We start from the raw sequence: 21,953 nt of genomic DNA on the forward strand, positions 1-21,953 counted from the left end.
AGGGGGTGGGTGACTCCTCCTCTGTCTATTTTTGTAGAGAAGACATTACGACCTGTTCTTGATGGAGTACCCATTGTCCTTAAGGATACAAAGAATTTTTTGAGAGATTTATTTGCCTGGTATAAGGATACTGAGGATGTCTGTTAATCTCTATTTGTCACCCTTAATATTAATTCACTGTTAACAATGATTCCAGTTGACATGGGTATTGAGAATACCAGACTGCTTCTCTCTAGATATAATGATTTTTCCACCAATATGATTATGCTGATTTGTAAGCTCTTTGATCTGATTTTAGAGAACTAAGTGTTCATTTTTGATGAATAATTTTATCTGCAACACATTGAACTTGCAATGGGTACAGTTTGTGCTAATTCTTATGCCAATTTAGTTTTAGCACAATGGGAACAAGACCATATTTGTTCCAATAATCCCTTTGTTGAGCATATTTGTTACTATACACATTTTGTAGATGATGTCTTTTTGGTCTGGAAAGGCACAAAGGAGGATCTATCAGCATTTATTGATTATTTTCATAAGACTACCACCGTTTTACAGTTTTGTTTTAACTACTCATTTGATTCCACTGATTTCATAGATGTTACATAGGAAATTCTGTAAAAAGAATAATATTTTATATGCACACTAAGCATGTCACTCTCAATATTTTTAAATGGCAATTTCTTAGAGGATCGAGGTTACATAATGTTGAAAGAGATGCTGTTGTGGCTGTTGAAGTTATGACTGATGATTTTGTTTCTAGAGGTTATCCTTGAGCTGAAGTTTCTAGGATTGCTGATGAGGTGTTATCACTTCGAGAAAATGAGGCCCGACTGTTTTTTTACTGAGCAGGTCACAAGTGGTGTTGATGTTGCTCCTCCTGTGTCAGCCTTAGGTTTATCTCAACCCCATATTGTTTTGACTTATTCCATCAGTATTGGCAAGGTCTGTGAAATAGTGAAGAAAAATTGGAAAGTACTCATGACAGACGATGAAGTGAAGAGAGTACTTGGCATACTTCTCAATTGTACAGATTTTCGCAGAATGTCCAGATTTTTGCCTCCTATTTTTGGTCCATTTTTCATAAAATTGTGGTTTTCTGCCAAATTAGTGGCAAATTATTAAAGACTGAAGTTAGAAAATAACAAAACAGCCATGAGTTTCAGACTTCATACCCTTCAGAAAATTAATGCTAATGCAAAACCTGTTCATTCTATTAACTTTCTAAGTTTGTAAGAGCAATATTTAAAAATTGTCCCTATCTTTGGACATTTTTCCAACTTTTATTTATGGCTTTGTCCAGATTTATTGCTCTAAGAGGTTGATAGGTATGGTACTTGGTACAGTACTGAAGTTTTTGTTTTACAACAATAAGCGTGATCTATTTTCTAAGCATTTTAATTGTACCTCTCCCATACATTGAGATTGTACTGGTACATATCCTTGCCAAATTTGTAGTGCATGTAAATACATTTGGGTAATAGGTATTTTGTACATCCTCTTAATTTTAGAGTTGATTTAAATTTTTATGCTAATTGCAGAACCATGAATGTAGTGTATTTTGTGAAATGTCAACTCTGTGAATGTTTTTATGTTGCTAAAATCAACCATATGCTGAAAGAAATAATTTTAGAGCACATGGGTGATTTTCTTAAATGTAAAACAGCTAATGCTCTAGCAAAACATGTTACTGAATGTGGAGTAGCATTGTTTTAAATTTACAGTGTTTGAAGCTATAACAGAGAATAAAAGAGGGGGTGATATTAGGAATGCTACTGAACGTGCTGAACGCAGATGGATTGTTTTGCTGAAAGCTGATCAGATTCTGGGTCTGAATGTGAGTTCTTCTGTCAAACCAATGCTATGAGCACATGGTCTGGTACATTAGATTGATTGATTGGTCTTTTATGAATGGAAGAGTTATATGAATGAGTTTTAGTGGGTGTGTTGTCTTACATTTATTGTTTAGTACAGGCTTGTAAATTTTTTGAATGGTTCTTATGCTTTTAAAAGAATAATGTGTTACAACTATTGTAAGGTCTGATGAAGCAGCTGGTTAGCCATGAAAGTGCTCACTGTTGTATGTATCTTCATTTTTTATATTTATATTAAAGGTTTTATTCACTTTTGCAGTGGTGGTCAACATACTTTTGTCTCTCTAATGTTCTATGACATATTGGAGCCATGCTGAAGACTTTCAGACAAAGCCAGTAGAGAGAGACACTAGTCAACACCAGAAAGTCTTTATAAAAATTACTCTAGCCCATTAAATAATTACTTCACTAGAAATGGCTTTCAAAAAAATTTAACTCAAGAGCAAAGCATAAGAGGTAAATTTTTTGGGAATCCATTTCAAGAGCACATAACAAACTGACATTATAATTGGAGACCCATCATAATTCTTTGTAATGTGTGGGGAGTTTTAGCAGCTCCAATGCATTACCAACTGAAAAAAAAGCATTGGAGTACAAAGTTTCTTACAGCTCTAAAACCTGTAATATACCTCATGCTACAACACAGACAGAACCCAAACGTGTAGTGTACATCAACTATAAAAACAGTTTTAAAAGTTGTTAGACATGTCACTCCACCACAGTTTTGTTTTTCAGCAGCATTAAGACAGTTACATCTCTCAAAGTTATCAGTATATTTCCAATGTAGTTTTGTGTGGATGTGTGAGCCTTGATAATATAGAGAATTATGATCAGGTCTCTGATCATAGCCAAGCTGTTATATATTCAAGTAATGATGTCAAGAAATTCACCTTGAGAGCTAAGTGAATCAAAGCTTGACAGGAGAATCCAGACATCCATTTCAAGAAGATACACCAAATTGGTTATGACTAGAAATAAGCAGTCATAAATGTTCTTCATATTGATTACTGCTGCCATAGCTTAATCTATATAGGTTACATCCTCAATGATATAACAGTTGGCTAGCTTCCAAAGCTACAGGGCACCTTCCACACGCTTAAGCCATTAGTGATCTTGAGCTGAGATGATGAAAAAGACATGTTTGGGTGCCAAGCCCTTTCAAGCTTTCCTTCCACCGAAGAGTACACTCTTCTGAAGCTTTTCAGGATCAGTGATCAGTGATTTGTGCTGTTCCTTTGCTGAGCAGGTAAGTTTTCTTCCAGGAAGAAATCTTCCTATTTAAAAAAAAGGTTTGTTTGATAACACTTTGCTATTTAGGAAAGTTATTTTAAATCTAAAAGCTTGTGTTTTAACGGACTATCACAAGACTGTATTGTACTTTTAAATGGAAATGCTCTTTTTTCCCCTGTCATCTTAAAAGTTGTTTAAAGTATTTAAAAATATATTTTTCTGTAGAGAAATTGTGTTTATTTTACTTTGGGAAGCAGGCATTGTGTTTAAAAGTGCTTTTTACTATATTTTTCTGTAAAAAAAAGTAATTTTAAAACATTATGTTTTTACTGGCTTTTGCCGTGTGTATCCCCAGTATAGAGACACAATTTTCAGCTTGACCATGGAACAAACTGTTGGTCCCATGACCAGTCACAAAAAGAAAAATTAAGTGGACAGTTTTTGCCACCACAGTGGGTTAGCAATTTGCCTCAGCCACAATTGGGTGATACTACTGTACCCATTAGTTGTACTTCAGGCCACTCATCTTTCACCCCAGATCCCTCGAGTGTAGCACCTACAGCCACTAGGGACCTGGATTTAGCCAAATCCTCTGCAGCTGTTGGGGTCCACTTAGAGAGTAAGGGAGAGCCAATCTTGTCACTCCAGAGAGAGGGAACAGGGAAGGCTCCCCTGCTCCCTCAGAAGCTGCTGCTGCCATTAATTACACTGCTTTGTCCCATATGTTCTGTCAAAAAGGGAAATAAAACTAAACATGCATCTGCTCCTCCTCAAATTTCCTTGGATAGAAGTAATTTACTAGTTCTGACTCTGGGTTTAATTCAGGCTATCAATCCTTCTTTTAAAATAGTTTCTGGTAAAAAAGGAGGATACCTTTTTCCCTGAAGAGATTCAATATTATGAATGTAGACAGGTGGATGAAGGGGCAGACGCAGGGGTTTCTCTTCATATTTTTGATTCAGATTAAGAGGAGAAGTGAGTTTCTGATCCCCCTGTGAGAGTTTATCTTTCACTTTGGACTATTTCCAGAATCATCTACTGTTTTCAGTGGGAAAACACTGAGGTTTCTCAGTCCCTCAGAAAATACTATAAGCTGTTAAAAAAGGAATTTCTGGAACCTTAACCCATTCATCCAGTTCTGTCAGCTTTAGAGGATGTGTGTGCTACTGCCTGCAATTTTCTTGACAGTCAACCATCTTCCCTGAAAAACATGGATAGGATGTATAATGTTCTTCAGTCTTTTTAAGTTTTTATACACTTGTCCCAAATTGGACCAGCAGCTATAATTTTAGTTAATTCTACAGCTGCTAAACATTTAATTAATTCCAATCCTACTCTCTCTGATAAGTATAGGAAGAGTATTGGTAAGTATGTGGAAAAAGTGTATGCTTCTGCAATTTTGATTTTCAGGATTTTAAATTGTCAGGCTCATATGTTAATTGTTGTTCTGACAAAATGTGAAAATATGAGAAATGTTTTTCTACAGTTTTTTCTTGGAAGGAAATATCTGCTGTAAATAAATGAGTTCCTTCTATTGTACAAGTCACTACTTGTTTACAGTGTGTGTGTGGTTCAACTGGCACTACTTCTAGGGCTTTGGCCATTGGTACTTTGTTGAGGAGGTTTGCCTGGCTATGTTCTCAGAACCTCCCAGATGATGTCAAAATGAGATTTTAAATTCTCTTTTAAAAACAGATTTAGTTTTTGGCCCCTCTACTGCAGAGGTGATCAAAAAATGTGATGGGAGGGTAAGTTGATACAGAGAATCTGTCTAAGATTGTTCAGCCATGCGTTCTTAATTTTCTAAGAGATTCTCCAACCTTCATCCAATTTTGGAAAAAAAAACACAAAATAAACAGTCTCAACAAAATTCAGGTTAACACACATTTGAGAAGAAATAGCAAGGGTGTTCCAAAAAGATGCAAGAACCCTCCAAACCCAAAGATAGTCCAACAAGACAGAATGACTATTTAAGGGACATAGCCGCCCAACCCCATTCCTGGCAGTCCTTTTTCCTTTCCACTTTTCTCTTTGGCAACAAATAGTTTCAGACAAATGGGTTCTGAAGATCATTCATCAAGGTTACAGATGGCAGTCGGAAGAAATACTTCCTTTCCGGTGGGTAATCCCTTATACACTGGACCACACTCTTTTATTTCCTCTTGTCCTTCATTATTTCCCATCCCAGGGAGTAAAAGACTCAGGTGGTAAAAGGTTTTTATTCAAGGATGTTCTTAGTGCCAAAGAAATAAAATGGCCGGAGACCAGTTATGGATCTTGCTTTCCTAAACTGTTTGTGATACCGCCCAAGTTCAAAGTTCAGTGATTTCACAATGTGTTACCTCGTCTTCCTTACTCAAATTCCCTAGTAACTCTAGACTTAAAAGATGCTTATCATCACATCTCTATTCATCCAGACATCAGATGTTTCTTAAGGTTTCGCATGTCTGGATCCCATTATCAGTTCTCTACCTTACGGTTTGGAGTATTCACTGCACAAAGAGTGTTCACAAAGTATCTCGCTCCAGTAATAGCTCAGTGCAGACTACAGGGCATCTACATTTGTCCATATTTAGATGACTTGTTTATCTTTGCAGAGTCTTTTTCAAAGTGTCAAGAATCACTCGCTTGGGTAAGAGATCCTTTACACAAGCTGGATTCCAAGAGAACATTCTATATCTAGATTTGTTTCTAAGGTTTTCTAATGAAACATCAGTCACCGCATGAGTATACCTCAGGATTTGGGGTTTTATGGCATCAATGATTCTTATGATACCCCTGGCAAGACTCTACTTGAGAAAGATATAATGGTATCTGAAGTCTCTTTGATCCCAGCACTGACTTCCTTTGTCTTTCCAAATACCAGTGTTGTGGTTTGTCAGAAGAGAAATCACGTGGTGGAAACAGGAAATAACCTCATATCTAGGTTTCCCTTTTTCTTCCCTATTCCAAAGCAGTCAGTCACCACAGATACCTTGGACTTTGCTTGGGGAAGAGTTTCAGGAGGGATAAAAGTGCAAGGTGTTTGGGATGCCAAGGACAGATGCAAGCACATAAAAAGAGATGCCTTCCCTAATCAAGACACTCAAAGCTCTGAATCATCTTTTGTTCTGGGACCTCTTCAAGTTGTTATAGGCAATACTACAGTCATGTGGTACATCAACAAGCAAGGAGAAACCATACCCCCTTTGTAGACTAGCCGTGTTAGCTTGGGGCATAGCTGCACAGCACAATCGCACTCTCTAGGCATCTTTCATTCCATCAGAACAAAACTGTGTGTCAGAAATCTGAGATGGATGAGGGCAAACCCTCACGAATAGAAACTAGATCAGGGGGTCATCCAAGATTTCATCTATCTATGCTGAGTTCTTCAAGTTGACTTATTTGCCTCCTCTCTGAACAGTCAGCTGGCAAGATTCTGATAAAGGAAGGTCTTGAAGACAGATGCCTTTTCTTTTCCTTGGACAGGAATGTTCCTGTATTCTTTTCTACCTTTTCCACTGATATACACGGTATTCTGAAGATTCAAAAGAAATCCCAGGATTATCATGGCAACTCCCTTTTGGCCTAGGCAACAGTGGTTCTCTCTTCTTTTGGAAATGGCCAGGCGCAATTACCACAAGCAACCTCACAGACTGGATCTACTCACACAAGATCAGGAGTGTTTGATTGACCCTAACCCCAATCAACTTCAGTTGACTGCCTGCATGATAGGCTCTTAATTCCTTTTAGGCACCTGCTTTCTGATAACGTGCATCAGGTACTAATGGAGGCAAGAAAGCCTGCTACCTGAAAATCATATATTAGCAAACGGAAAAGGTTTGCCAGTTGGTGCCAACAACATGACCAGCAATCATTCAGGATTAGTTGTTCCTTGATTTTAAAATATTTGTGCAAGTTACTCCTCCATCATTTTTCATTTATAAGCCGTTTCAGCATGTCTGCCAATGGATTCTCCTCTTTCAATGCATTTTCATGTTAAAATGCTTTTGATAAGGGTTTTGCATAAGACACCTCCTAGAAAACCAGTGGGCCCTCCTTGAGATCTTAAGCTTGTGTTAGAGCAGCTAAGACTTGCTGCTTTTGAACAAGCTAACCTGGCTGGCTTCAGGTTTTTAACATGGAAAACAGTTTTATTGATTGCTTTGACTTCTATAAGAAGGGTATCTGAGTTGCAAGCTCTTACGGTGAGTCAAAACTTACTTGATTTAGCACAGACATATGGTTTCTTTGAGAACTAATCCTTCTTTTATGCCTAAAGTGGTATCCAAGTCTACTTTAAGCCAAATGTCCATCTTCCTGTTTTCTTTCCTGAACCCAAAACTGAGGGAGAAAGAATATTTCATACCTTGAATATCCACAGACAGCTCAGGTGCTATCTTGACAGAACTAAATCTTTCATATCTTTGGATCAATTGCTCATTTCTTGTGAAGGTAAAAAGAATGGACATCCTGTATCAAAGCAGACTATTTCCAAATGGTTGTCTAAGGCTATTACCTTTTGTTATACTCACCACACAACATTGACTTCATCTATGGCTTTTTTGGAAAGGGTTGGGTTCCAGAAGCATTCTAGAAGGACCACCTTGGTCTTCTGTACATACTTTTTCAAGGCACTATAAGCTTGATTTATTCTCTAGGTCTAGATCAGGCTTTGCTAAGACCATTCTCCAGGGGCACCTGGACTCTTCTTCCACCTCACAGAAGTTAAGTATGATAATCTACCCATATAGCTTAGGCTACTGCAGCAGTGGTCAGTATGAAGAACATAATACAGGTGTGCAAGTAAACTTAGCATGACAACAGATGTTCAAATGACCTTTGCTGCATTAGCCACGTCTTCCTTCCACTCTCTTGTTTCTTGGTGTGTTGCTTTTGCCAGGGTGTGGACTTTTATTTTTTGTTATTCCTAGCATTGCCCTTTCAGAACCCAACTCCTCCTTCTCTGTGGCATGAAAGCTCTTACCTGTCCAGGAAAGGAACAGCATAAGCCAACCATCAATCCTTGAAAGTCTCAGAGGAGCATACTCTTTGGCAACAGGAAAGCCCTGAAGGGCTTGACACCAAAAAATATCTTTTTAGTCAAGCTCAGGCTTTCTAATGGTTTGGGCATATGGAAGGTTCCCTAAAGTTTTGGAAGCTGGCTGTCTATTATATATTTGCAGAATATAACCCATATAGCTTAGGATACTGCAGCAGTGATCATTCAAACATCTGCTGTTATGGTAAGTTTGCCTACACAGCTGTACATTCTGTAGAACATGACGCTTTACCTGCTCTATATGCTACCAGCTGCAGGGAGAGAGAGAAGTAAAAGAAAAGTGTAAGAGTTGATTGTGTTACAGCTTTAGAGCTTTAAAAACTGTGATAGACTTAGTACTGCACACAAGTCTGCAATAATGTAAGAAGTTTATGAATCCTACACATGAACAGTTTGAGGTCACCAAAACAACAGTGAACTTTCTATCATGATTGCAGAAATTCCAGTCAGAGGATTTCAAATATACATTGCTTGAAATTAGCATTCTATGCAGGGTCAGGGTTCAGCCCTGCATGAGGTTTTCCATGACTGCTGCAATTTGCAAACAACATGTTAATTGATTTACCTTGATCCCTTGGTCTTAGTAGTGGCTGAAGAGGATGCAATAGTTAGTCTGCTTATTCAGATAAATTATAAATAATAACAAACCAAATGGACACACATATTCAGATACCCTTCTTTTTACTATAGTCATACTCGTGGTTGTCATTTACTTGGGAAAGTGAAAATCTTTATCTGTAGACAAAATAACATGCATTTGCCTTTCCTCAGTCTTCAGCAAATTTGGGAAAAAAGACAATTAGTTTCAAAACAGTGGCCTCAAATTTGTTTGATGTTAGCACTGTTGCTTTGTAAGATGATATACTTTCAGGTAAATGGAATAAACATCTTTACGTAAATAACATAAATGGAATTCCATACGTCACCACTCAAAAAGCCATGTGCAGGCAAGCTGGAAAAAAGACTGAAACTACAGGAGAAGAGCAACTCTTAAACGTCGCTCTTCTCCATTAATTTTTTAATATTTTTTGCAGGGGGTCAAGCCTCCCAAACCCCATGAACTTTATATACCAACTCTGAGATCACCATACCTATATTCTGAGAAAAGGCCATCTCGGACTTAGTAAATGCAAGTCTGTTTTTTCAGTCATTCAGTCTCTCTCTGTGTTTAGATATTCACTCTAGCGGGTCCCAACATTTCAGACAATTACCCTTAATATTCCATCTGCACAGAAATCAAATTTACAATGAGAGTATTCAAAATTCTGTATGACTTGTATTGCCACACAATTAACATTTATGTAGCATTGTGGTAGCAAACATAGTAGAGCCATCTACATTATTTTGAGTCATACCTTATTAACACATTTGTATATGGCTTATGTAAATGATTATGATCCAAACACAGGTTGTCTACGATGTTCAGTTTATAGCAAAAGTATAATTTCTTAGCCCATACCTGCAGTTCCATCATAAGAAGGGTGTGGAACAGGTGCAATTGCAATTGGCATTGGGAAAAGGTATCCATGATTGCAAGACTTAGATCTAGGCTGACTGGCTGTAAAATAAACAACAAAGCAATGCTAATGAACAGCTGCTAAATTTATACTCCTTGTATATATACCTACTTTTAACTGTACTTTTAAAATGCTAGTATAAGCAATTAATTCTTTAGAAAGCATCAAATATATTTTGCATGAAGGAAATATTTTTGCTTAGCAAAGATCTTTATTAAGCAATAAAAACCATAATAGAATTTCAAACAGTACTCACCTTCATTTGATAACATTCACCATGGAACCAGCTCTAATTAAAAAAGCAATCAACATTAGCAATATACAATGAAAAACATCATATTATCCCACCATTATTTATAGTGTACATTTTTATTATACTGAACAGGTGACAAATATCATCATAATATCATTTATATTACAAATGTTATAGCTATTAAAGATTGATTCCATCATCAACTATAATAAAAAAAAAGAGTAGAACTATTAGAAGAAAAAAATGATGTGGCCAGGTGTCCATTAACCACTACATATCTTTTGTTCAGTTATACAACATCCACCACAACATTTCTTCATATTCCTTCTCCCACACTGCCCCTTTGTTGATTACCAAATATTATTGTCCTTCGCTCCCCTCCCTGCCCCCTGTTACCAACTGCCCCCAGTACCTCTATATTTATTCTTACCCTTAACCCCACCCCTAATTACCACCAATTAGGCTACACCACTAGTCACCCTCTCCCCCTACATCCAACACAATCATGCTACTACCTAATATAATAACAATCCTAACCTGCATAGTTCTAGCTCACATTACATCCTACCAAGGCTCCACAGTCACATGCCCCAACAACTTCCACTGTACTCTCTCAACACCCTCCCTCAAACATTTACACTATAACTACCCAACCCCTGCCACCAAAAACATCCTCCCAATACACATACTCCATTACCAAACTCCTAACACACTCAAAAATAAAATATCCCTAAGATACCATAAGCAATTTACTATGTATATAAAACATATCCTAAACACCCTCTATAAACTAGCCCTCGCTGGAGACATCCATCCAAACTCTGGTCCTCCCAAATCCAACTCAACCACAAACCCTAGTCCAAGCAACACCCCCCCCCACAACTCAACTCCTAGCCAACAAGAAAACAACAGACCTACTTATAACGTCCCTAAACATCAGAAGCAGATTTAATAAAATCCAAGAACTACACACCAGCATAAGCATATATTCCCCAGATACTCTCTTCCTAACTAAAACCTGGCTCAAACCTCACATCAAAAGTGAGGAAATACTTCCACCTGAATAGGACATCCTTCGCATAGACAGATTGTCCAAAAAAGGAGTTGGTGTAGCATTGATAGTTAAACAACACCTCAATATTCAACTCCTGAGTTCATCTGCCCCTCACCACAACAATAAAGAAATCCTTTATGCCAATCTCAATCTAAACTCAAACAAAACAATCAATATCATAGGATGCTATTTCCCACCAGAGCAAAATATTACAACCCTAGAAAATCTCCTGAGTTGGGCTACTCTATCTCTGCCCCAGGAAAACATCATTCCCGGCAACTTTAACATCAACTGGCTATCCTATAATAACAATCTCCCAACCATTCACCTTAATCTCCATGGGTTCACTCAATTCATCCAGTCTCCTACCTGAATCAACAAAAACCCTAACAATCATACCTTACTTGACTGGATCCTAGTCAACAAAGCCCCTCACTCTTACCTAGCAGGCTGCTTACCTGACAGTCTTAGTAACCACTCCCCCACTTTCCTAATTTGACACCACACAAACAGTCTCAAGCCCTTATCCACAGGCAAATATGGAACAAGTCCATCTTCAACCTCAACTCCTTCATCTCCTCCCTGTAAAAAATTTACTGGTCACCACTAAAATACCTCAACCTAGATGAAGCTGTCCACTTCTTCAACAGTACCTTCCTCTCCATCCTAAACACCCATGCTCCTGTAAGAAATGCCAAAGTCAGATCCAGGTGTCCCCCATGGTTACAAAAGACCACCAGAACCTTAATGAAATCCAGAGATAAGGCCTGGGAGCACTGACGACTAACAAAAAATAACTCAGACAGGCAATCATTCCTTGAAGTGCACAAATAAAATTAGACAAATCCCTCTACTATAAATCCACCCTAAACTTACCAACTACAACCCTAAGCAATTCTGGTCCACTATTAACACTATCCTCCTCCCAGGGAAGGTTGATACCCCCCCCAGCCATCCGTCCCCCCCCTCCTCCAGCAGTACTTCTGAATCCTTCAAGAAACACTTCACTGAAACTATAACATCTCTAAACAAACACTTCCCTACAACAGCCCCCCAACCCTTAAGCCTAAACCCGACTCCTCTTTTCTTCTTCACCTTAGTACCTACCTCCAACATAAAAAGACTACTGTTAAAACTTATACCCACCAAACTCGCAGATGACAACCTCCCTTCTGAATACTTGAAAATTGCAGCTGATACACTAGCCTACCCAATTTCAATTCTAATCAACCATTCCATAACAGAAGGCTATGTTCCCTCGATATGGAAAATATCCCACATCATTCCCCTCCACAAAGGCACCCCCTCCACTGACCTCTCCTATTACCGCTCCATTGCTATCATCACCACTCTCTCCAAGATACTTGAAAAATCTATCAACACCCAGGTCTCTAACTACCTCCTAGCTAATAATCTCCTCTCCAAAACCCAACATGGTTTAAGGCCATATCACAGCACTACCTCCACTTTGCTCTCCTTCACCAACACTATACTTCATCACAAAAACAATGGCCTCTTTTCTAATACTGTATTTCTAGATCTCTCAAAGGTCTTTGACATGGTATCTCATGAGCTACTACTCTCTACTCTCCCCATCCTCTCCTTCTCACAATCACCCTGCAACTGGTTGCACAGCTATCTATATGGATGCCAGCAATCAGTAATCTGGGATGATAACCTATCACCTCGCCTCCCAGTTACTCTCTGAGTTCCCCAAGGGCCTATCCTCGGCCCTCTGCTATTCTCACTTTTCACTAACAACCTACATACTGCCACCACACAAGCATCTCTTATACAGTATGCAGATCACTGTACTCTCATCTGCTCAGCCCCCATTCTACCAGGACTACAACAAATCACACAGGAATCATTCTCTTCTGTAGAAAGCTGGCTATCCAATGCTCAGCTCCTACTCAACCCAAGTAAGATAAAACTTTTCCTGTTCCAACCTTCCAAAACCACCCAAAACATCCCCCATTTCAACATTTTCGCCAGACAATACCATCATCTCTCCATCAGAACACACAAAATTACTCGGTGTGGAAATAGACAACAAACTTAGATTTGACACCCACATATCTCTCACAATAAAAAAAGTTCACATGAAACTTGGTGCATTATATCGAAGCCTCCAATTCCTAACCAAGGCGGCTAGAATCTCCATAGCCAATCCCCAGCTAACTAGAATCTCCATAGCCAATTCCCAGCTAATCTCCACCCTCCTCTATGCATCCCCCATACTTACCAACCTTAGACAGACAAACCTACACAAGCTGGATGCTTTTTACAACACAATTGCTAAATTTGCCACTGGAACATCCTACTGCAGCCTTCATTGTATCTCCCTTAAAGAACTAAACTGGTTAGAACTCCCACAACTCCTTCACTTTAATCAACTCACCCTCACTCATAAACTTATTAACCACCTCCTTAACATCCATTCCCTTCAAACCCTTCTCCAACCCTATCACCCACTAGGCCTCTAAGATCAAGCAACAAAAATCAACTCACTGTTATCAAACACAAAAACTCAGCAGGAGAAGCCATATTTTCATGTACCATATCTAAACTTTGGAACAGTCTTCCACCCTCTATAACTACTCTACCTTCCAGCAGCCTTTCCAAGACTGCGCTCAAATTCCACTTAAATTTGCACTGGCTTTGTCCTTGTTCTAATCCAGACTAACACCGCCCCCTTACCCCCCCCCCGCCCACCTAGACTCTTAACCCAACTACACTACCGTCACTACTAACCACAGTCAGAATTAGCTAGTTGTCTTTACATACTTTAAAATCTTGTCTGACAACTTTGTTACTAATACAAACGACAAGAAACTATCTTAACTTGCAACATTTACTGTATATACTGTTGATAATCAATATCTTATTGTATTAAAGCCAACAACCTGTAATGCTGTTTACTATTGCTGCAACTTTGTATCTCACTATCATGTATATCATGTGGAGCTTTTCTCACCGGGCAGCTGCTGAAAAGGGACCTGCGTCCAGTTGGAATTTCCCAGTAAACAAATGTAAATAAATAATAATAATAAATAAATTATAACATCTTAACATAATTTGTACCTTTAAATTTACCCAGGTTTAAGCACCCCAGCAGCATAAATCAATCAGCCGTGATATAAACAATATCATAACCGGTGGACCATCCTCAGCTAAATACTGGTATCCTCATTTTGTTTAGTGTTTTTTAATCCATCACTGTAGAACCCTCAGTCAGCAAAGAGTAATACACACCTGGCCTATTGCACTTTGACAACATAATTCTAAAAAAGACACCGTATACTCTCCCTTCATTCCAATGCAGTAAAACTTTAACAGATACTAGATGAGGGGTAGTTATGGAAAAGATATAGTCAAGAATGCAAGGCAGAAGGATAATTTAGAGAGTATTTTCAGAAAATAATAAAAAAAAAAATACAATTGCTAACATATGTATCCTCAGTGAGGATGACACCATATTTTTAAGGAATATTTAAGTGTCTTGAAAGATACTATTACTGGAAAATATATAGATTATAAGATGAGATCTCAATCAAACCCTAGTCTACACTTAGATTGGCTAAGTAAAAATAAATAAATAAATACTGTGTCAGGGCTAGACCCCAATGACAATAAGTAGAACAAATGACTAGATAGATGTCTTGAGGTGCTAGCAAAGTGATCACATAGAATATACCTTTACAGAAAGAAAGAAAAGCAAGCCAGTAATGCTGATTATTGTTCCATCCAACAAAAGAAGTCGAAGAATGCAAAACATCCACTAAGGACAGACACCTCATATCATCCTTTATTACAATTAAATGCAACAATGGGATGGGAATATTTAAGACAAAATAATTAGAAATGGGGAAAACATCACAGAAACAAGAATTTGTACAAAGTGACAGTGTTAAGATAGTTATACAAGAAAAAAGGAACAAAAAGGAAGCTGTGGAGATAAAAGACACAATAAAGAGAAAATAATAAAAATTAATATTTTGAAATGGAAATTTGAAGAAAACACATTTTTAAAAGCAGAGATGGATGAGGGGTCAAAAATACCAGATATATTATGTGGGCATTTAAAAAAAAAAGGAGAAATACAGCTATATAGCAGAAATTGCAAATGATAAAAGTTTAGGGTCAAATAATAAAGACAAAGTCAGGCACATTCAAGAAAACCAAACATTGCTGAAAGTAATATGTTCATCTCAGTACAAGAAGTTAACATGGTAATAAAATACATGAAAAGAGGTAAGGCCCCATGTACAGATGGTTTTCCTTCAGAATTCTGTAACTGGGTTCTAACAGACATTTATAATACAATGAGTAAAGACTTCATGATGCCTCCATCAACAGAAATTGCTAAAATAACAGTACTATACTGCAAAAAAAGCAAAGGGTGATATGAGGAACCCATGACTGGTAGCTCTTTTTTATTAAATACAAGACCAAAATGGTTTTGTCTATAGAAGATGGGCAATTTCTCAATTGTTGGATTTTGGATTTCTTTATTTTTTTGAAAAATATTCCATGAAAAGAAAGAGTTCAAGAAAGAAGGAATTCATATAATTTTATATACTGAAAGTGTTTGACTTGGCCAGGTGGTTATTTCTGTTTGATGTTTTTCACAGAAGCAGAATAGGAAATGTTTGTTCAGTGGATGCAGCTGTTATAAAGAAGCCCGTGTTTTTGACATTTTAGTAAAAAGAGAGTGTTCAGTAAAGGCTCATTTTACAGAAGCATTGACAGCGCTGCCCCCTTTAATAGGGATTATATTCACTGGTGATTGAAGAATTATCAATGAGGGATAGGAAAGTGCTGCAAGAAAAAAAAACAAGTACGGTGGGTTAAAGCATGCACCACACTATATACAAATGACTGTGTAATATACTGTTCACCCCAAGATTCTGAGTATTTTAAGGCCTTCATTGAAGTCCTGGAACTGATTTATAGCATTATTTGGGAAATTTGGAAGTAGGGGAAGGTAAGGGGCTTTGTGGAATAATAACGAAAGTACAATTCTCCACATATTTCTGACTTGATGTAAGAGAAACTCTAGAAGGCACCATTAACATAAATTTAGAAGTAGCTCACAGGGAACTCAAAAATCTACTAGAGAAAGGGGTTACAGGATCAGCTCACGTACATGTAAGAAAAAATGCTATTAATATCATTAATTCTGCAATCATATTACACTTAGTGAGATACATACTCACCACTTACAACAAACCAGGTTTAGAAAAACTTCGACAAGTGATACAGAACAATGTTAAAGTGAAACTAAGGAACCAGAAGGGGGTTTTGACCTCCTGCAAAAAACAATGGATGATATTCATAGTTATTACATGAAATTGTTAAGGCTATCCTCTTTGTTCACTGATGAACACAACAAATTCATGATTCATAAAGGACATACTAATGAGCGATAGTCACAAATAAGCTTAAGTAATTGAAGTCATAATGAGATATAAATGAGGAATGATGTAAAATGGCATACGCGAATGAAGCATTTTCTTGCCTATTTGCAGTTCCTAGTGAAATGTTCCCACTTTTCTGAACAATCCACAGATATGTTATATAAAGGGGAGTCTCACCTATGCTATCTACTTTGCAATCCACAATGCTGCTAGCCTTGCTATTTCCTGTTGTGACCCGCTTGTCTTGGCTGAGCCAAAACCACTTATGCTCAGTGGTGCTGGCCAGTCAAGAACGTGGAAATATAAGCAGAGAACAACCAAGTAAAATTCTAACAATCAGGAGGGACTAGATAGGTTTAGCGTGGACAGGGGTATTATAGGGTCTTAGTGAGTATGTATGATGCCTGCACAGGTACAGGAGGAATGCACAGACTTCATATTCCTGTGGATACTAAAGTATGTATAGCCCTCACTTTACTTGCTACAGTGACCTTCCAAAGACAGACTAGGGATATGGCTCACAGGCATCTGCCTTGAGGGTAATGCAGCAGTTCTTGGATATACCCCTGGCATGTATGAATCAGTACATGTATTTCCCAGTGTCACCAAAGGACCAACCTAGAACTATGCATGCCTTTTATGGAGTGGCATGTTTCTCTGAGGTATTTGGTACAACAGATTGAACCCATGTTATAATTAGGTTCTCTTCTGGTACACAAGGTGAGAGGTACCACAGAAGGAAGCGCTACTATTCCATCAGTTGCCAAGTTTTTTCATTAAACATTATTCCCATAACTGGCCACACTAGCCCTCTCTACCATCTCTTCCTGCATAGTAGGATGCCCAGTAGTCATCTTGTTGGTAAGTGGAAATTGTTTTTTTTTTACATTGTATTTAAGTAGTTATTCATTGTAAAATATATTGCTGAATACTAGACCAGTTTTTCTTTGTTTTGCCTCCACTCCAGCCCCACCTCCCCCATTCTCTCTCTCTCTCTCTCTCTCTCTCTCTCTCTCTTTTTTCAGGTGATGTAGGATATCTGTGGAGCCATGGATCATGAAACCAGTGAAAAATCCAATTGAAGCTGCAAAGAGATGTACAACACAGCCCTGTCCCAGATATAATCAATAGGGTCTGTGGCCTCCTGATGATTAATTTTAAGTGCCTAGATGAGTCTGGAGTGCCCTTCAGTATGAACCAGCTACTGCATGTGGGATGTCTCCTGTATGTTGCATTCTGTCCAACATGATCAAGTGCTGGTCTGGTAGTAAAGTGATCCATGCTGTCACTGCAGATCCCAATTCCAGTCCACTATGACTAATGATGGCCAGCCAGCAACTCTAGTAAGGGACCCCATGCAGCAGGCTTATGCACAGCATATGGCTACGCAAGTAATGAGGTGGCATCTAGTCCAAAACTATGGACCATGACATTCAGTTTTTTATTTCCTTTCTTGTAAAAAACACATAGAGTATAACTGATGCATACAGTGATATCTGTGGACTTATAACGTGTAGTGCATGGTCTACTGTCACTGTTCGTCTGACATGCCTTCTGATCTTTAAATAATTATTTTTCTTAATTTTGGAACAGTTACTCATATGATTGTAAAAGTCATGACTGAGTGCTCACTGAAACCTGTTCAATGTTGTTGTCGTATAGCAACATATAAGTAATAATCACTATTCAGCTGTTTTCCACAATAAATTCTAGTGAGGTGGTTTACCTAATTATGCATGTACTGAATGTCCTCAAGTGGTTAAATTAGTAAAAGGTGTTAATTCAGTCTTCAACATAAGTTCATATCTTGTATTTAAATGAAAGTGTATCATACAATGTTTATGTTATGAAATGTTTTATCAGTTTGAATTATGTATTTTGTTGAGGTACTGCACATTGGATTTTATTTTGTCATATTACCATATTTGTGGTATCAGACACAAACAATATCATCATTTGTTCAGTAGTGAGTGTGGAGTGGTAGCAGTGATTATTTACATAGCAGGATACTCATTTTTATCTGTAATTTTCTTGTCAGTGTACCCTGAATGCTTCTGTATTACTATTTTCAAGGTGTATGTAACTGGCAGCTGTAACAATGTCCGTTCATGCAGCATTAATGGTGTTAATCACTACAATCTTATGTTATAACATACACATTTCTTTCCACAGTTTGATATTTTAAGTAGTACTATTACAGGAATGAAATGCATACAGTTAAAAAGTGTCCTAAGCCCCCCGTTTTTAACTAACTTATTCCCCTTCAAGTTAAACATTCACCTGTGTTTGTGAAATGTCACACTTGATTCACAGTAGGTCAAGGTCAAATGTGTCATACGCATCTCATGATGATAGGCTAAGCATGGTGCAAGTGATTTGATGAAGGTTGTCATGAGAGCTGGATGGTGAGATGGTCCTATGTTGTGACCTATTTGATGCAGGTGATGCTGCATATACTGATCTGACAGTGCTGCAGAACTGTGATCTGGACCTCAAATGACAAGTTCTGCTAGGTGTCAATGAACACAAATACAATCTGCATGAAATACGTTGTGGTGTTCCCTCTGACTAATTACACTACTTTCTTGAGAATCATTTGTAGTCTCATGTGATCTGCTCCCATGTGTCTGGACAGTAACCTGTCTTCTTCCCCTTGCAAGAATGACTCCTACTTGAGCCTGGTAAATCTTACCTAATATACAAAGTGAGGTGGCCATGGATGCTTGGGTGCCACCACACTACACAGCAGTCTGATCACAGTATTATCCTTATTCTGTTCAATTTCCATATAGTGCTGGAAATCATCACATATGCCCCAGATAAATATGACCATCTCCTGCTGACTTTCTGTGGCACTGCCCTGTACCTTACCAGTATGCTGCTGGCCAGCCAGTGCTTTATGCATTTCCTGGAGTGGCTGTGACAAATTCCTGTGCCTTGCTTCCCTTTGTAAAGGTGTCACTGTGGACACTGTTACCTCTGAATGTCTGCCATCATTCTCAATGTGTTTGCCTGGGTTTGGAGATGCTGGTGTAGAGGTGTAGGGGTTTCTCCCTGTACAAGCATGAGTGTAATGTCAGCATGTGCTTGACTTTGTAATGTATTGTCACTTCCTGCAGAGTTACTAACATGTTGTGGGATATGAGATTCTACCATTAAACTTGGGGACTGCATGCCACTTTCCTCAGGCTGCCTTATAAATATAACTATATTATCATCATTATTAACATCTTCAACAGCCATTCTGCTGATGATATAATACAAATTTATTGGTATAGTGGAACTGCTTGTTTCTGCTGATGACCCCGAAAAAATGACTTGAAATCATTACTAATAAAAAAAAATATCATTCACAACTGTATGCTTATTAAGGAAATGTGTAGCACACTTACCCTGCACACTGCCTGTATTGTCATTCTGTGAAGATATGGAAGGTTCACCTTTTAATAGTAATTATGTGTTTAATGTAATCATTCTATGTTAGCATTCTGTTCTATACATATATGTTACTGTTTTTCAAATCAACCATCCTGAGAAGACAAGTGTTACTGCTACAGACATTGGTAATAGCCAATATCCACACCCCCTCCGATTATTCATAGGTTCATAGGTGTGTACTAGGCTAATGGCCCTAGAGCCTTTACAAGCCTAGCCCATAAAAGTGCCCTGGCATTGTGCCACCTGACGTTAGTTCCCAGTGCCTCTATCAAGTAGAGCCACTGGAGTGATCCCCTGGGTGAACTTTCTATTTCCCATCCACTCATCAAGATTTCTCTTGAAGAGAGCCATTGAGGTGCTCTGCTTGACATGTATGGGAAATCTATTCCAGAGCATGGGCAGTCTCTGGGTTATGAACCTGTCCCTCCAGTATGTTCTGTTGATTGTGGTGATGAGGTTGAGGTCTCTGGAGCGTGTAGTATGGAGGGATTGGGATTTATTTAGGTGTAACATTTCTAACAGGGCTGGGTCAGATATGGCTTTGTAAGTCAAGCACAGATTGCTTCTTAGTAGACAATATGAGGTAGAGAATAGCTGGAGTTTTTTGAGTCTGTCTGTGCAGGACATGTGTTTAAGGCCTAGGATTCTTTGTGAGGTACTTTTGTGGCCTTTCCAGCTGTTGCATGTGTCTTGCATGGGGCATTATACTCAGTGGCTGGCTTAATGAGGGAAGGGTAGAGAGAGATAATGACCTCTTTCTTCCTGGATGCAAAACCCTTGCTAATGAGATGCACCACATAGAAGGACTTTCTGACCACAGTGCCAATGTGGTGGTCGAAGGAGAGGTTGCTGTCAACCTGTGTCCCCAGATCACTTATAATGCCTTCAGTGTTCAGTGGTCTCCCATCAATGTGGTAATCGGGTTGGGAGGGTGGCCTAATGGTTAAGGTGTTTGCTTTACAAACACAAGGTGCAGGGTTTGAATCTCACAAGGGATAATTGGCTAGGCTTAAAATGGCTCGTAAGAGCAGTTAGCTTAGTACTAACCTATGAACCTATGAACTATGAATTAGTGGGAAATGAGTTTTTCCCAAAGGGGATGACAACACATTTTTTGGCATTAAGCTTAAGGCCATGGTTTCGATACCAGTCATTGGTCTCAATGAGGCCTTTCTGTAGGATGTCTACATCACTTGGGGAGTAAATAATGGCTCCCAGCTTGCAGCTGTCTGCAAACTTGGTCAGCCAGAGTCCCACCATGTTGCCCTGGACTTCTGAGAAGTAGATGCCAAACAGGAGAGGACCCAGGACTGATACCTGTGGGACTCCACTCGTGACTGGTTGGCAGTCTGACTTGGAGTCTGCTACTTTCATAATGTGGGTTCTATCTGTGAGCCAATTTGCAACCCACCTAGTGATATAGGGGTCGATGCCTAGTTTGGTGAGTTTATCAATAATCCCTCAGTGGAGAATAGTATCAAAGGCCTTGGCCAGATCAAGGTAGGCTGTATGAACTGCCTTGCTCTCACCCACAGCTCTGGTGACTGATTCAAAGAAGATAACCTGGTTGAGCAGGCATGATCTACCTTTCACAAAACCAAACTGCATGGGATCTAGAGTTTGGAGATTCCCTATATCTTTGTTAATTAGGTCCACAATGATGTGCTCTATAGCCTTACATATCAGACTCATCAGGCTAATGGGGCAATAATTCCCAGGGTCTGTAGTTGCTCCCCCTTTATGGAGAGAGATGATTATAGCAGTGCGTCATTTGGTATGGACAAAGTCTGAGGTGAGGCTATGATTAAACAGGGCACACAGATGTGGTGCCAATTTACTTTGTAGTTCATGTAGAATACATCCAGGGATACTGTCGGGTTTCGTGGAAGCTGGATTCTTGGTCTTGGGCAGTGCAGTTTTAACTTGTGCTGTAGTAATGCTGGGTGCCTGGCATTCCTCCTGTATTGTGATTGGTCTTTGGGGGGGGGGTAAAGTTGGCACTGAATCTGTCGGCCAGTATGTTGGCAATATCTGTTGGCTCAGTATAGGAGGTACCATTGTGCAGTAACTCAGAGCAAACCTGGCCATTGCCATGGAGATTCTTGATATAACTATAGAAGGCTTTG

The 21,953-nt window shown here is 38.8% G+C and overlaps 1 protein-coding gene across 1 annotated transcript in view; it reads right to left on the reverse strand.

Moving 5' to 3' along the window:
• Positions 1 to 21,953, reverse strand: part of LOC122789709 (transmembrane protein 182-like) — a 271,039-nt gene that overhangs the window by 66,057 nt on the left and 183,029 nt on the right. Inside the window, exon 3 of the mRNA XM_044057142.1 lies at positions 9,605 to 9,703. Within this exon, the coding sequence (XP_043913077.1) occupies positions 9,605 to 9,703 (99 nt within the window). The remainder of the gene's footprint in view (positions 1 to 9,604; positions 9,704 to 21,953) is intronic.

This window comes from Protopterus annectens, chromosome 15.part0 (assembly GCF_019279795.1).
Source record: "Protopterus annectens isolate FY-2018-M chromosome 15.part0, PAN1.0, whole genome shotgun sequence".
Lineage (NCBI taxonomy): Eukaryota > Metazoa > Chordata > Ceratodontiformes > Protopteridae > Protopterus > Protopterus annectens.